The 17,440-nt window shown below is 50.9% G+C and overlaps 1 protein-coding gene across 1 annotated transcript; it reads left to right on the top strand.

The window, feature by feature from the left end:
* The first annotated feature begins 2,211 nt into the window (after window positions 1-2,211).
* ADAMTS4 (ADAM metallopeptidase with thrombospondin type 1 motif 4) lies at window positions 2,212-11,145 on the top strand. Its single transcript, XM_084796745.1, has 9 exons — window positions 2,212-3,039; window positions 4,173-4,496; window positions 4,728-4,860; window positions 5,558-5,728; window positions 7,439-7,725; window positions 7,832-8,018; window positions 8,270-8,445; window positions 9,285-9,460; window positions 9,932-11,145. Exons 1-9 carry the CDS (start codon window positions 2,377-2,379, stop codon window positions 10,356-10,358), a joined length of 2,544 nt encoding a protein of 847 aa, XP_084652871.1. The 5' UTR covers window positions 2,212-2,376; the 3' UTR covers window positions 10,359-11,145.
* Window positions 11,146-17,440: the final 6,295 nt, after the last annotated feature.

The following is a 17,440-nucleotide window of genomic DNA, read 5'->3' as shown; positions in this document are numbered from 1 at the left end:
CACACCCTATGAAAAGTCAAGATAGGCTCTAACTTGCTTAGCCCTCGGGGGTAGTTTAAGCCGAAACTGGGAGGAGGGCTCTTGAGGGGCTGCTTAGGACAGGGTATCTTTTGTGCCTTCTCCCTTCTGCCAACACCCCCCACATGCTGTTGCTGCCGTTCTATGGTCCTTTGTCTTTCACTCCTTAGTCACCCTCTTTGTTCTCCTCTCAGATTGGGGGGGGGGGATGGAAAGGGGCAGTAAGAGTGCCCTGGTGACAGCTCCTCCTGCCCCTGTCCCTTCTGGTCCCTCATCCCTTGTATGACTGACTCCTCCAGCCTCAGTCCCTCTCCTCAGGACCAGGGAGGGTCAGGGCATGTGATGGGTCAAGAGGTGAGACTGGAAGTGACAACAGGGCGGGTAATTCAGGAAGTGGTAGGTCCCAGGGAAGGTATTAGTGACTGGATCAGGAAGGGAGGGGGGAGAGGAAGCATTCTGATGAATGTGATGTATTGGGGGGCAGGGGGTGTGCACAGGAGGTGACAAGGCAGAGGATGCATAAGGGGACAGCGGCAGCAGAGGTGGTGGCTTCTCTGGGAAAGGGAAGGGGACTGCTGGGTGTACGCCCCTTCCTGGGGATTTCCTGGGGAAACAAGTGGTCCCAGGGTGGAGTGAAAAGACACTGTCCCACTTGTGAACTCTTCTCTTCCTTGCCTTTAGAGCTTGAGCTTTATTTCCTTAGTCCCCACCAATTCTGAATCAGAGACGTCACTAGCTCTTTTCTCTAACACCCATACACCAGTCACTATGCCCATCCTAGGTTCTGGGCTCCTGGTTCTCTTAGTAAACCTCAAAACTTCCCCCCCCTTCCCCCCCTTCTCCACAGGGAATGAGGAGTCAAAAATAACTAGATATTCCAGGAACTATTAGATTGGAAAGGTGGGGCGTGGGGGAGGGATGGGTAATTCTGTGTTTCTGAGAGAGAGCGGACTTGTCTAGGTGCCATGAGGAAGGCGGAGGGGTTAAGGTAGCTGGGAGTGGGCAGGAACGGGGCCAAGGGCCTGAGGGAATCCCCTGGGAGCTGAGCCAGGGGAATGGGCTGCCCAAAGTTGGGAGGAGGAGGAGGAGGAGGAGGAGGAGGAGGAGGAGGAGGAGGAGGCCTAGGGTGAAATGGCTGTTCCACGCTTTGGGTAGGGTAGGAGTAACTCAGGAGAGAGGACGGGGGGAGGGAGAATGAATGAGAGCAGAGGAGATAAACTCTGAATCCTCCTCCCATAAGAAGAGAAGTAGTTAAATCCTCCTTTGTCATCTGTTTCTTTCTTATTCCCATTTTAACAGAAAATTCCTGACTGCTGTGTCTCCTTGCCTTCCGGTCTCTAGCGCCTCTTCCTCCCAGCTGCTTTTCTTTTCTTTTCTTCTCTCTTTTCTTCTCTCTTAATGCTTTCTTACCTGTCCCCCATCTCCCTTTAAACCCAGTCTGCTTGGGCCCTAGAAATCAGCCTCCCGGGCAGAGGGCAATATAAATGACACCTCAGGAAGTGTAGGCTGTTCCAGGCAGGACAGTAGGGGCATGAATTCTCCCGGGACAGAATCTTGTCGTCTGTGTGTGTTGTCCAAGCCCTTTGCCCGAGTCCCTACCTCCCTTGGGTCTCTGTCCCACCAAAAAGGGAAGGAGACAGCTGAGGGCTGCTGGTGGGATTTGGGAAAGGATGTGTCATTAACTGGCTCAGAGCCTATAATGCAACTGGTTGCTAGAGATTCCCTCGGGCAAGTCCCTTCCCCCCCCCACCCCCCTCCAGGCTCTTTTCCTCTTAAAAAAAAAAAAACCACACACACACACTAAGGTCGTTGGGAAGCAATGATACATCCATCCATCTGAGTCCCACTGACCGAGCTTCTGGCTGAGTGGCTTACAGATCAGCCAATCACACACAGAGGGAGGCTCTGGGTGCTTAAAAGAGCTGGAAGGGAGAGAGGCTGGGGAGAACCCGGGGGAGACCCACAGATACACAGAAACAGAAGAGGAGAGAGACAGAGACAAAGAGACGGCAGGAGGAGGAGGAGGAAGAGGAGGAAGAGACAGGGCAGGCACTGAGGCAAAGCCAGACAGCTGTGCAGAGGGAGAAGCCAGAGAAGGAGACACAGACAGAGAGAGACAAAGACCCAGGAGAGAAAGCACAGGAGGGAGTTTTGGAGAAGAGAGACCAAGCCCCCCCCCCCCCCCGCGCCCTCTTTGCAACCCCGGGCATTTTTTCCTAAGCCCCAGGGGCTGTTTTTCTCCCCCTATCTTCTCTGACCCTCTAAAAACTTCACCTCCAATTTTGGCACAAGTCGGAGCCCCTCTGGCTTTAACGAGGAGCCTTCCACAGTTAGGGTGTGGAGGATTTGGTGTCTCAGATGGCCTCAATCCATTCCAGCTGCAGCACCGGTACCATGTCTCAATTGGCCTTGCATCCCAGGAGGGGCTTGACTGGGCGCTGGCTGAGAAGAGTCCAAACCTGCTTGCTGCTTCACACTGCGCCTTTCTCCGGTCTGGAGAGGTGGCTGCTGCTGGCCTCCCTCCTGCCCTTAGCCTGGTCAGCCAGCCCCCTCCCCCGGGAGGAGGAGATCGTGGTCCCAGAGAGGCTGAATGGCAGCATACTTCCTGGCTCAGGCGTCCCTGCCAGGCTGTTGTACCGCTTGCCAGCCTTTGGGGAAACGCTGCTACTGGAACTAGAGCAGGACCCCGGGGTGCAGGTAGAGGGGCTGACAGTGCAGTACCTGGGCCAGGCACCTGAGATGCTGGGGGGCGCAGAGCCAGGTACCTACCTGACTGGCACCATCAATGGAGATCCGGAGTCAGTGGCATCCCTGCACTGGGATGGGGGAGCCCTACTAGGAGTGTTGCAGTACCGGGGGGCTGAACTCCACCTCCAGCCTCTGGAGGGAGGCACCCTTAACTCTGCTGGGGGACCAGGGGCTCACATCCTACGCCGGAAGAGCCCTGCCAGCAGCCAAGGTCCCATGTGCAACGTCAAGGCTCCTTCTGGGAGCCTCAATCCCATTCCCCGCAGAACCAAGGTAGGCAGCCCTGGAGACTGTGTCCTGTCGCATCCTCCTCGCCACGTCTGTCCTGCTGACCCCTTACTCACCCTCTTTCCTCCCATCTCCACTGCTAGCCTTTCAGTTTGCCTCCCTCTCCCTGCCTTTCCTATCTCCACTACCTTTCCTTTGTAAAGCGCTGGCTTCTTCCTGCCTCAGCCCTTTGCTTTGCACTGAGAGTTCCCTGAGGTAGATCAGATTCTCTGGGCCGGAATGACCTCTCTCCCCCCCCCCCTCCACCCCGCCCCTTCCTGGCCATAGAGTCTCCTGCTGACACAGTTCCCAGCAGTAAAGCTCTCTCCTAAACGGCCTGTTGGCCTAGGCGATTTTCTCTGCCCCAGTGATTTTTTTTACCCCCACCCACCTCCCCCCACCCCCGGCTAGAGGAGTAAAGTTTGAGGCCTGAGGGATTGGGGTTTTGGCTTCCGATGTTCCTTTTTAAAACTGTTCTGGCCAACTGCAAACTAGGACAGGAGTAGGCAGGGGAAGAGAGGCATCCAGTACCTCTGGGTCAATCCTCTTCCCACACTGCGGGCTGACTGCAAAGGCTGCCTGAGGCGCCATCCTTTCCTCCCTCCCACTCACGGGTCTCCCCCCCCTCTTTCCTCCCCCCCCCCCTTCTCTAGCTTTAATCCAGACCAGACGCTCCTTCCACACCCGCCACGCTGAGAGCTGGCTGTGGCCCTTGCTGCTGACTGAATTGTTCCTCCAACCGCACAGGGCAGACACGTCGCAGCCTAGTTCTCTAGCTCTATTCCCACAACCCCCGCCACACTTGGGGAACCCCAGTGCGCCCCCCCCCCCCCGCCGCCCCGAGACAGTCCCAGCTGCTTTTCACCTCCGGGGCCCACTCAGCCCTGAAACGTGGCGAGCCTTCTCCTCTTTCAGAACAACAGCTGATTCTTCAACATTACCACAAAAGCCCTGGGATTTGGGCTGGGGGGGGGGGGGAGGGCCCAAACCAGTCACTTCAGGAATTGTGTATAGCATATGTGAGGGCCAGCTGACTCTGCTGAGTTCTAGACCTGGGACGGGGAGAAGAGAATCCATAGATCTGGGACGATTACTTCAGGATCTCCCCGCCCCCCTCTCTCTCTTTTTTTTCTCTTCAGCGCTTTGCTTCTCTGAGTAGATTCGTGGAGACACTGGTGGTGGCAGATGACAAGATGGCAGCATTTCACGGTACAGGGTTAAAGCGCTACCTGCTGACAGTTATGGCGGCGGCAGCCAAAGCCTTTAAGCACCCAAGCATCCGAAACCCTGTCAGCTTGGTGGTGACTCGCCTAGTGATCCTGGGATCAGACCAGGAAGGACCCCAAGTGGGGCCAAGTGCCGCCCAGACCCTACGCAGCTTCTGCACCTGGCAGCGGGGCCTCAACACCCCTGAGGACTCAGATCCTGACCACTTTGACACTGCCATTCTGTTCACCCGTCAGGTAAGGCCTCGGTCAGCACCGCAGGCAAGGGACCACAAAACAGAGAGAGGCACAGCCTACTACTACCCAGACCATGATGAAAGGAAGTCCTGGAGTTGCACATGAGCCTGATGCCAGCCACACAGCCGCGGGGTGGCTATCTGGGCCCTGACCATGCTGGGCACTCAGTACCTAGGGCCCTCACTCATCTGGATATTAGCCCCAAGCATCGTCTGTGCTCCTTCTCCACAGGACCTGTGTGGCGTCTCCACTTGTGACACCCTGGGCATGGCTGATGTGGGCACAGTGTGTGATCCAGCCCGAAGCTGTGCTGTAGTGGAGGATGATGGACTCCAATCAGCCTTCACTGCTGCTCATGAACTGGGTACGGTAGCGCTGGGGCAGTGTGGCGCCTGCAGTGCAAGTGAGGGATACTGAGGGTGCTATAAGGGAATAAGGGGCTCCCTAGAGTGTAAATGGGGGTACCAAGGTATCCTCCTCCCCAGGCCTGGGTCCAAGGTCAGAGGTCTTCTGTGCTCTGAGCACAGATAAGCATAGTTTGGGTTTGTTTGTTTTTTGTTTTCTATTAAATAAAATAGGGGGAGCCAGGCGTGGTGGCGCACGCCTTTAATCCCAGCACTTGGGAGGCAGAGGCAGACGGATCGCTGTGAGTTCGAGGCCAGCCTGGTCTATAAAGCGAGTCCAGGACAGCCAAGGCTGCACAGAGAGACCTGTCTTGAAAAACAAAACAAAACAAAAAAAAAACCAAATAAAATAAGGGGAAGCTTGCTTTGAACTGTATGTATGTGCATGCGCACATGTGTTTGGAAGGGGAGAGAGTAAGGAATTGGGAGTTGAACACTGGGGAATTTTAGCTACAGTGGAAAGCAGGGAGAGAGGAGCCTTTCCTTCAGGCAAAGAAGACAGAGCAGCAGGGGCTACACATTGTACCTTCAGAGTTATAAGGGCATTTGAGATGGGGTGGGAAGGTGGTTCTGATCATGAACAGCTGCAACCAAGTTTGTGATGAACCCTGCCCCCGCCCCCCCCCACCACCACCACTAGCACCTCTTCTCTTACAGGCCACGTCTTCAACATGCTCCATGACAACTCTAAGCCTTGTGCTGATTTGAATGGGCACGGGGGCTCCTCTCGCCATGTCATGGCTCCTGTCATGGCCCACGTGGATCCTGAAGAGCCTTGGTCCCCCTGCAGTGCCCGCTTCATCACTGACTTCCTAGACAATGGCTATGGTAAGCAGGTGACACCCACCTTTCTCCAATGTAGACCTCCATTCCTGCTGTCTCCCACTGTCCTCTCACTTCTGGAACATTCTCTTCGGGCCACACTGACTCCTCTGTGAGTGTTTGCTCTGCTGTATGTGAGGCGGTGAGAAATGATGCTGTCTCGGTGTGGTCCCTGCTTCCTATGATGACAAATAGAACAGGCAAAGGAGGCAAATGTTAGCTCCATACAATTAGAATTGACCTCTTTAGGGCCAGACCTGTCTGAGACTGAAATGGACTGGCTCTCAATCAGTGATTACCTTGTCATTCAATAAAGTGTGCAAGATAGCAGAATAACAATCTCCAGACAAAGTTAGTGTTTTGTTTTATTTTATTTTATTTCCTCTCTCTCTCTCTCTCTCTCTCTCTCTCTCTCTCTCAGAATGTGTGTGTATGTATGTATGTGTGCGCGTGTGCGCGCATGTGCGCACACACATACATGCTTGCGGGTGCCCATGGAGGCCAGGAGATGGGTGCTGGAGCCCCCAAAGCTAGGGACATTTGTAAGTCACTGGATGTAGATTCTGGGAACTGAACTTGAGACCTCTTCCAGTGCTCTTACCTGTGGAGTCATTTCTCTAGTTCCTCAAAGTAGCTAATTAGAAGCAGTCTCAGGAATTCTATAGACAGACATGGGGGTACATTCCTTTAATGCCAGCACTCAAAGATTCATGTGACTTTGAGGCTAGGCTGGTCTATACAAGGAGACAACAAACAAACAAAACAAACAAACAAACAAACAAAACAAAAGATTGTATAGTGGAGTGAGGCATGGTAGCATATGCCTATAGTCCTAGCACTTGGGATTACTAGGATTGGCAGAAGAATCACCACGTGACTTCCAGGCAAGCTTGGGCTATATAATAGTGAGTTCCAAGCCGGGCGTGGTGGCGCACGCCTTTGATCCCAGCACTCGGGAGGCAGAGGCAGGCGGATCGCTGTGAGTTCGAGGCCAGCCTGGTCTACAAAGTGAGTCCAGGACAGCCAGGGCTACACAGAGAGACCCTGTCTCGAAAAACCAAAAAAAAAAAAAAAAAGACGTGCACCAACATGCCCAGCCTTAAAAAAATAATAGTGAGTTCCAGGCCAGATGGGGCTACAAAGTGAAACCCTCTTAGCAAGATGGCTCAGCAAGTTAAGCCACTTGCTGGCAAGCCTGATGACCTGACGACCGACCTCTGCAAGGTGCCCTCTGACCTCCATACACGTGCTGTGGCATGTGCAAACTCCATTCTCCTGAGATAAATAAGTGAATGTGATTTTTAAAAAGTTTTGAAAGCCCAAATACTAGTAATTGATGAGGAGGAGGAGGAGGATGGTGAGGAGGAGGATGAGGATGATGGTGATGATGATATTCTGTGTGAGTAAGAGCAGGTAGAAGTGCATTTGGCCTCCATGCTGTGTTCTTTGTTTACGGACATGTGGCTCTAAGTTGCTTTACTTCTTTGTGCTTGTAGTGAGTAAATTAAATGTAGTAATAGCCAGTACCTCACAGGACTGTGATTACTAAATGAGATCGTATGGATCAGGACTCTACCAGTCCTGATCACAGAATAAGCATTCAATACAGTGTAGTTGAGGGTACCTTGGGCACGAGGGAGCCCAAGCTTTCAGCTGGTACTCCTCCTCGGTGCTCCCTTCAGGCCCCTGCTAACTTTGTTCCTGACCTCCTTTCAGGGCACTGTCTCTTAGACAAACCAGAAGCTCCCCTGCATCTGCCAGTGACTTTTCCTGGCAAGGACTATGATGCTGACCGCCAGTGCCAACTCACCTTTGGGCCTGACTCACGCCATTGTCCACAGCTGCCACCACCCTGTGCTGCCCTCTGGTGTTCCGGCCACCTCAATGGCCACGCCATGTGCCAGACTAAGCACTCTCCCTGGGCTGATGGGACTCCCTGCGGCTCCACACAGGCCTGCATGGGTGGTCGCTGCCTCCACGTGGACCAGCTCAAGGACTTCAATGTGAGACCTCAGGGCATGACTTGGGTAAAGGCCTGTAGAATGGGAACCAGGCCCTACGCCCAGGAGACAGTGCGCTTACCCTCCTTCCATTCTGTGCCTTCTGCAGATTCCTCAGGCCGGAGGCTGGGGCCCCTGGGGACCTTGGGGTGACTGTTCTAGGAGCTGTGGGGGTGGTGTCCAGTTCTCATCCCGGGACTGCACGCGGCCCGTCCCCCGGAATGGCGGCAAGTACTGTGAGGGCCGCCGGACCCGCTTCCGCTCCTGCAATACTGAGAACTGCCCAACCGGTTCAGGTGAGGGAGGGCTGGGACGGGGTTTGGAATACAGGAAGGGCTGTCCCTTGAGCACTGGACTAAGTTGCTGATTGCCTCTGCTGCTGGAGGAGTGTGCCCCTGGTGAAATCTGTGAGGGGGAGACATGCCATGCTGGCTGAAGTTCTGAGGGGCTAGGTGGAAAGGTTTGTGGGATAGTGTGAGGAGAGAGAGAGAGAGAGAGAGAGAGAGAGAGAGAGAGAGACTTCAGGCTGTTTGTTTTCTCCCTATAGCGCTGACCTTCCGTGAAGAGCAGTGTGCCGCCTACAACCATCGAACTGACCTCTTCAAGAGCTTTCCAGGGCCCATGGACTGGGTCCCACGTTACACCGGTGTAGCCCCTCGAGACCAGTGCAAGCTCACCTGCCAGGCCCGGGCACTGGGCTACTACTATGTACTGGAGCCACGGGTGAGGACCAGAAACCCTCAGGCCCAGCCAAGGCTTCCACGCTTTCCAATGGTCCCTCCAGAGGATTGCTGACGTTCCCATAGTCACGCCACTCAGTCATGTCTGTCCGTGGTTGTCCAGTATTAGAAAAACAAATGCTTGGCTCTGGATAAGTGGCCAGTGAAGCTGTCTCGCTAGTGGTGTCTCGGTTTGCTTTTCTCCTTCTCTATTCTTTTGCCCCACGCTTGGTGAGAATGGAAGCATGTGGCTCTCCTTTTCACAGAGTCCTCTGGCAAAGTATTGGCGTTTGGGCAGCCAGCCTCTCAGTGGACAGCCTTCCTGAAGATCCCTGACATCTGAACACTCTCTTTGTATTACAGAATGGCCAGTTCAAGGCCAAAATAAGCCCCTACCAGCGCTGGGCTCCCTCCTTTCTCCAGTAGTCTATACAAAATTCCTATAGGTTTGCTGCCCTCTAGTGTCCACATAGGTTTAGTGCTGGGCCTAAAAATCCCTGCCTTTGCAGTTTGTGATTTTTTTTTTTTTTTTTTTTTTTTAGTTTGTGATATTTCTAAACCTCAATCTTTCACACTTAGAAAGCTTACGTGCAAGGGTAGGGCCTAAATTTATGTTTATAAAGCATGCTGCACATCACCTGACTCAAAGTCAACGCGGGGGGGGGGGAATGGTGAAGTGTATCATTCTTCACGTATTAATCCCATATAGGCAAAGGCTCACTTTACTTCCCCTTCCTTACCCGTTGTTTTTTCTGATGCCACTTTCCAGATGTTCAGCTTACAAACCCCTGCTGACTAAGCAAGAACTCCTAACTCTCTCTTAACTTTCTCTGTGCTTCTCAGGTGGCAGATGGGACTCCCTGCTCCCCAGACAGCTCTTCCGTCTGTGTCCAGGGCCGCTGTATCCATGCCGGCTGTGACCGGATCATTGGCTCCAAAAATAAGTTTGACAAGTGCATGGTGTGCGGTGGGGATGGTTCTAGCTGCAGCAAGCAGTCCGGCTCCTTCAAAAAATTCAGGTCCTTCCGTCATCTCCCTCCCCCCGCCCTCCCCGCCCCCCATTTTCCTTGTTGCTGTTCTAAGTCTTGGGGCTAACTGCTTTCCTGGTGACTCAGCACTTTCTGTCGACTATGAATAGGCCAGTTACAGTGCAGTGTTCCACATGTTGAGCAGAGAGGACACAAGATGCTGTGAGTGCCCTTGAAGGCATCAGGGAAGGTGACTTTGGGCGGTGACCTCTGAGCTAAGAGTAGGAATTGGGCAAATCCTAAGGAGGCCAGGACCGGAAAGACATTCAATACGCAGTAGTGGGTGTCCAGAGATAAGGGTGAGGGAGGCACATGTCCTGGTAGCTCTCTTCTAGGGCGGACACATACGTCATACAAGCTTGAAGAAGCAAGTCCTAACACACACATACACACCCGGACAAAGTAGGCCAAGCTGAAGGAATTCGGGCCATGCTGAGTTCTTCACCTACTCTTTCCTCACAGGTATGGATACAGCGATGTGGTCACTATCCCTGCCGGGGCCACCCATATCCTTGTACGGCAGCAGGGTGGTTCTGGCCTCAAGAGCATCTACCTGGCCCTGAAGCTTCCAGATGGTTCTTACGCCCTCAATGGCGAATACACGCTGATACCCTCCTCCACAGATGTGGTACTTCCTGGGGCAGTCAGCTTGCGATATAGCGGAGCCACGGCAGCCTCGGAGACACTGTCTGGACACGGACCACTGGTCCAGCCCTTGACGCTGCAAGTCCTGGTGGCTGGCAACCCCCAGAACTCACGTCTGCGGTACAGTTTCTTCATTCCAAAGCCAGTGCCTTCAACACCACGCCCTCCTCCCCAAGACTGGCTGCAGCGCCGAGCCCAGATTATGGAGATCCTCCGGAAGCGTCCCTGGGCAGGCAGGAAATAACCTCACTGTCCCGGCTGCCCTTTGGGGCACCGGGGCCTCGGACTCATCTAGGAGAATGAGGGGGCTTCTGCAGCTGCTTCATCCTAAAACACAGTAGGGAGGTGCTGTAGAGGATGAAACCTGCCCTACCTCTCTGCCCTAAACTGCAGGCTGGCCCTGCCCCGGCTTCCTGCCCTGGGAGGCAGTGATGTGTTGGTGAATGGAAAGGGGGTTTAGGTGAGAGTCCCTTATGTAAAACTGCTCCCTCTGCCCTGCAGGTCACAGGAGGGAGAGGGGAAGACAGGATGGGACCTGGGTCCCAGTTGTATTTATTTAGTATTTATTCACTTTTATTTAGCACCAGGGAAGGGGATCCTACAGGGTCTTGGGGAAATTCACCCATTACAGCTCTGCCCTAGCTATGAAATCCAGGGTGATGGCAAATATAAGTGGTGTGTGTGTGTGTGTGTGTGTGTGTGTGTTTATGTATGAGGTACAACCTGCCCTACTTTCCTCTCCCCGGAATTCTTTCTTTTCTGGTAAAGGGAAAGCCAAAGGTGGGCTGGCCTTCAGGGAGTGAGGAATTATCATATTTTTAAATGTACAAACTGAAGTCTGCTATTTATATGCTCCTTTGGGAGTCTGACAAATGTGGGTTGTACTTTAGCCCCACATCTTTCAGCATTAGCTTTCTCATGTGCCAATAACAATACCTCCCTTAGAAACGTGGTGTAAGAACTAAACAACTTAAATAAAGAGCTGCGTGAGCTCAGCGCCTCACACTCAATAGGTGCTCAACAAGTGCCAATGCCTGTGGCTGTCGTCATTTTCTCTCCACACTCACCCTCCGCAGAGGCTCCGCGATGCACTTAAAGTTGACAAGGACCCGTGGCATTTGAGCCTATCTTTATTCCCAGGCTCAGATCGTTTAGTTGGCAGTACTTTGTTTAGGATTTGGAGAGATTATCAGAGTACCTGACGGCCATCCTCTCCATCACCTCTGTAGGCACACAATCACCAGAAGCATACACAGTAAACACTTGGCAAGAACAGTCAACAAGAACACGAAGGCACTAAAACAAAACAAAACAAAACAACTCCACTAACACAAACAGCTGCTTGGTTGTAAGAGCGATGGTTGAAGGGTTTGAGAGGGGGTGATGGACTAGCATCTTGGTGCCCCCAGAAGTGGATGGATTCACTATCTTAATACCTGGGTGATGTTGGGCAAACCTTGGATTATAAGTATGTGCAATGGGGCCAATAGTAACTGCTCCGACAGCATTGCTCTGTGCCTAAAGCTTTTCAAACAGTCCAAGGATGCTGTAAACATGAGAGGTGGCCTTTGTGATGACTGACTGGGACAGCGACTCCAGAGTCAAGTCAATGTGAGCCCAACAGACTTCTTGGAAGATGTGAGGTTAGAATGGAATTCAATGAGAGGAACAGGATGTGGTCTGGTAGGCAACAGACAGCAAAGGAAAGAAAAAAATCTGAAAAGAGCGGAGCCAGTGGTGGCAGAATAACAGAGTGTGAGGGGCAACACCATGCTGAAATAGATGCCCTTTTCCTTGAGGAATAACCTAGGCAGTCTTGTGTGTGTTAGGGGCGGGCAAAGGTGTCCGCGGAGAATGTTGACTGTTAAGTGGCAAACGCAGAGGTGCTAGGGATTGGGGAAGGAACTAAATATCAAGGTAGGAAGAAGCTGTAGGTAAAAAAGACTCTGAGGTGAGGGTGGGCCGTGGAGGAGGAACCGAAGGCACCTTACTCAGCCATAGCACCTTCCATGGGAGCTGCCAGCTGTGACTTGAGTTGCAGAACAGGGGCCATGAGGCTGAGAGGTAGGTGCAGAAGTTACGGCCAATTGTGTTTGCTGTAGTCAATGGAACTAGGCTTTGCTGATCAGGTTTATAGAAGGCGGAGCTTTGCAGAGCGCCCTGTACTTTACACCACCCAGTACAGTGCCGCAGTGAGAGAAGAGCTGGCTACACTCCTCTCTAGTAAGCATGGCTCCCACTACTGTGCTTGCTCTCTCCTGTGCCTTGTGGGTCCTCCTACCAACCAGGCAGGGGGAGGCGGGGGGCAGGACAGTGGGATGAAACCAAAATGATCTAGTTGGTAAGATCGGATTGACGACAGTATGTTTATGGAACTTTATGGTTCTTGGTACCAAGAACAGAACGCTGTTTAAATGAGGTAAAATAAAAACACAAATGATACATGACCGAGTCCTCAAAGAGCTCCTGTTGCATCCTGGGGGAGGAGGTTGTGCATTGCATGTGCACAGACAGAAACGATGGGATAGTACAAGGACCTATATGATAAGGGCAAAATGGACTTTGCAGGGCCTGAGCCTTGGAGCTGAGCACCATGAGGGCCCGTGAAGGAGGAGCCTCGGTTAGGAGGAGGAGCCTCAGTTAGGGGGAGGAGCCTTGGTTAGGAGGAGGTTGTTGTGGTAGCTCTTCTGTCATTTCCTTAGGGTTCTTGACAATTGACTTTGGGTTTTTGTTTGTTTTTGTTTCTGTTTTTGTTTTTCTGAGACAGGGTTTCTCTGTGTATCCTTGGCTGTCCTGGACTCACTTTGTAGACCAGGCTGGCCTCAAACTCACAGCAATCCACCAGCCTCTTCCTCCCAAATGCTGGGATTAAAGGTTGGCAATTGACTTTGTAAATCACCTTCACGTGTGCTATTTTAAAGACGAACCACTTTGTTCACCAGGTAGGGTTCTTACTGACACAAAAAAATTTCTCCTCGGGAGGAGAAAACAGGAGGATCAGGATTTCAAGGGCAGGCTCTGCTGCTACATCATAGCAATTTTAAGGCTAGTCTGGCTGCATGGAACCTTGTCTCAAAAGAAGAGGAGGAGACAGAGACATTTATTTTTTCCAAAGATGTATTCAAGACTAGAGAGATGGCTCAACAGTTAAGAGCACTGGCTGCTTTTCCAGAGAGCCGGAGTTTGATTCCCAACACCCATTGGCAGCTCACAACCACCTCAACTCCAGTTTTAGGGAATCCAATACTGTCTTCTGTTCTCTGTGGGTGCCAGGGATGTTGTATACTGACATACATGAAGACAAAACACTGATATCCATAAAGTATAAATAAATTAAAATGTTGAATATTGAGCTTATTTATGTATTTTAAATATTTATTTATTTATTATGTATACACTCTTCTGTCTGCATACCGGAAGAGGGCACCAGATCTCATTGTAGGTGGTTGGGAGCCACGATGTAGTTTCTGGAAATTGAACTCAGGACCTTTGGAAGAACAGACAGTGCTCTTAACCTCTGAGCCATCTCTCCAGCCCTGACTAATGAGTTTAAAGGCTCCTCCTGTTGTTGGTTGGTTGGTTGACTGGTTGATTGATTGGTGGTGAAAGGGTTCAGAGAGCGCTAGCTCTTCAAGAAAATGAGTGCCCCAGCCCGCAATGTCAGTCAACACCTGAGCCCCTTCAGAGCTGATCTTTCATAGCCCACCCTCCAGAGCCAGAGCACAAGCCCCACCTAATACCTATCTTGAAGTCAGGAGTCCAAAAAGCTTGTGCTGGATGGAGGTCAGGGAGTAGGACCTCTCTGTGTACGGGCTGCGATGAGCTCTGGTCCATCTAAGTGTTGCCTCTGCAGGTTTGAGCTGTGATGTGGCACAGAAGCGGGAGCAGCAGGAGGAGGGAAAAGAAGAAGAAAGGAGGTGCCGAAACTGCTCAGGTATCTGTTTGTAAAGAGGAGGAGGAGACAGTGATGGGTGAGGCGTGTATTCCCTAAAGAAGTTCAAGCAGAGTTCAGCCTATCTCATGAGATGGCAAACGCCGAGCATAAGGATTCGTCTGAGCTGGGAATGAGGTTGCAGCGATACATGAGTTGGACCAGTTTCCTCAAACCCGTCCTGCCTGCCCCTGACATCCCCACTCCTGTGGTTAGAGCAGAGGAAATCTGGGCTTTTGTCCAATCACTATTTTTGTGGTCGTGGTGGGAGAACCAGGGTTTCTGGAAAGTGCTCAAGACTGGGCATTTCTTTTTCTACATGAATTCAAGCTCCCCTTGTGTCCTTTCCTACAGTTTTCCCTCTCTCTCTCTCTCTTTCTCTCTCTCTCTCAAATACTAGATTGACAGTGGTAAAAAGCACTATGTCATTGGTCAGAACTTGTCAGGGAGGGAGGGGCAAGGGAATGGACTCAAAGGATTAACATTTTATTGGCTATGAGAATGAAGTTTCTGAGCCAATTGAATACCTTCCCCATTGACTGTTGCTGGGCGAAAGCCAAAATCTTTGGCAGCAAGAGCAACCAGCTGACAGCTGGAGGAAACCACCAGTTCTAAATATGCTCAGAAAGAGGGGAGTAAGAGAAGGGGGGGGGGAACAGTATTAAACAACACTCCCAGACAGGACCTTATATGGGGACAGGCTCAGAGCTCTTCATTAGCCTTGGGAAGGAGCAGAGCGGTGAAAGCATATGTAAGCATCCGTTATAGTCTTTAACTAACAAAAGGCCTTACGAACTCTCACAGTGACACACATTTACACACACACACACACACACACACACACCTCGATACAGACATGTTAGGCACATTCTCTTCATAATGTATATACATATATGCATGAAAGAGAGAAGTGAGGAGAGAAGAAGTGGAGGAGAAAAAGGAGGGAGGGGGGAGAGAGAGAGAGAGAGAGAGAGAGAGAGAGAGAGAGAGAGAGAGAGAGAGAGCAGGAGAAATGAATCTCAAGAATAAGATGAAATCCTGCTGGGTGTGGTGTTACATTACTGTAATCCTTGCACTCAGGAAGTTGAGGAAGAAAATGTGCCAGGAATTCAAGGTCAGGCTGGGCTATCTAAGAAGGCTCTGCCTCAAGTCAAGTGTGGTGGTGTATACCTTTAAAGCCAGCACTTGAAGCCGGGCGTGGTGGCACACGCCTTTAATCCCAGCACTCGGGAGGCAGAGGCAGGCGAATCGCTGTGAGTTCGAGGCCAGCCTGGTCTACAAAGTGAGTCCAGGACAGCCAAGGCTACACAGAGAAACCCTGTCTCGAAAAACCAAAAACTAAAAAAAAAAAAAAAAAAGCCAGCACTTGAGAGGCAGAGGCAGGTAGATCTCTGAAATTGGGGCCAGTCTGATTTATAAGTGAGTTCCAGGACAGCCAGGACTACACAGAGAAGCCCTCTCTCAAACAAACAACAACAAAACAAAACAAAACAAGACTCTGTCTTTGAAAAAACAAACAAACTGAGGGCTGGAGAGATGGCTCAGAGGTTAAGAGCACTGGCTGCTCTTCCAAAGTTCCTGAGTTCAATTCCCAGCAACCACATGGTGGCTCACAACCATCTAAAATGAGATCTGGTGTCCTCTTCTGGCCTGCAGGTGTATAAACCGGCAGAAGACTGTATACATAGCAAATAAATACATAAATAAATCTAAAAAAAAAAATTTAAAGAGACAGTTTAGTTGGTAAAGTGCATGCCACAATGTATTTGTAATCGTAGTACTGGGGAGTGAGGCAGGCAGATTTTGGAGAGTGGTTAGTTAGCCTAGCCTGCACAGCCTAACACTGCAGCTTCCAACCATCTGTAACTCCAGCTCTAGGGGATCTGAGGCCTTCTCTGGCTTCTGCAGGCACCAGGCACCGCTTGGTTTGCGTACACACAGCCAGGCATACAGACAAGTGAATGGTCACATGCATAAAATAAAAATAATAACTACTGTGGGCTGGAGAGATGGCCCAGTTGCTTTTTGCAGAAGACTGGGGTTTGACTTTCAGCACCCACATAGTGGCTCACAACCACCCATCGCTCCAGTCCCAGGACATCCAACACCTTCTTCTGACTTGCTGTGGGTACCAGGGATGCGTGTGGTACAAAGACATACATGAATATTCATATACAGAAAGTAAAATAAATAAATCTAAAAATTAAAGATAAATACATCTAAAACAGCAACAACAACAACAAGGTGAACGGCTCCCAAGGAACAATGTCCAAAGTTGACTTACAGATGCCACATACATCATACATGCACACACCTGTACCACCACACACACCCATAAACACAAACAAACAAACAAAAACAGAATGGTCACTTTTGCAAGAATAGAGCCCTACCTGCCAGATGTGGTGGCTCATGCCTCTAATCCTCCAGAAATTGAGAGGCTGAGGCAGAAGACTTGCCCTGAGTACCAGGCCACTACCTGTTTCAAAAAGACAAAATAAAACATACAAGAAACAGAAAGGCAAGGTAGCTGAGTGTGGTGACACAGGTTTGTAATTTAAGCACTGGAGGTCGTTGCAGTCAGATTTAAAAAAAAATGCTTTGTGGGTTCTTTACTCTCTCCTACCTTTCTCTACCCCTTTAGTCCCCTAACCCTAGAGAGGAGAGAAAGGGGGCTAAAGGAGAAAGGGGCCAAGTTATAGTTAGAGTATTTCCTGCTAGTTAAGGGTGTCAAGCTCCTTGAAGCAAGTTTGCTCTTCACCGCCGGTATATCTAATTTCTCTTTTTCTGTTTCTTTGTTCAGGACTACTTGACAAACCACAGCCAACAGCATCCAACCACCAGCCAGTCCACAACAGCAACCCCTGCTTCTGTGGTCCCCAGTATTTATATAGCCTTTGAAAGTTCCCAGAATTCCAAACATCACATACTCGAAGAAACTACCTACAGTTGGCAAAACCACACACCTGCCAGAGCACTAGACAAGTCACAGTCAGCTGCTGTAAGGCAGTCTCTTATCCCCACACCTGGGATTAAAATGAAAACATATTCCCATAACATTTCTGCAGGGGTTTTTTGGTTTGTTCGTTTGTTTGAGACAGGGTTTCTTTGTGTAGCCTTGGCTCTCCTAGACTCACTTTGTAGACTAGGTTGGCCTTGACCTCACAGTGATCTACCTGCCTCTGCCTCCGAGTGCTGGGATTAAAGGAGTGCACCACCATGCCTGGCGTGGCTTTTGTTTGTTTGTTTGTTTTGTTTTTGGAGACAGGGTTTCTCTGTGTAGCCTTGGCTGTCCGTCCTGGACTTGCTCTGTAGACCGGGCTGGCCTTGAAGTCACAGTGATCTGCCTGCCTCTGCCTCCTGAGTGTTAAAAAAAATTTTTTTAATTAAAAAAA

The sequence above is a fragment of the Acomys minous genome (assembly GCF_964271855.1).
Source record: "Acomys minous genome assembly, chromosome: 1".
Taxonomy (NCBI): Eukaryota; Metazoa; Chordata; class Mammalia; order Rodentia; family Muridae; genus Acomys; species Acomys minous.
Note: the sequence above shows the minus strand (reverse complement) of the source record. Positions and strands in the feature narration are given on the sequence as shown.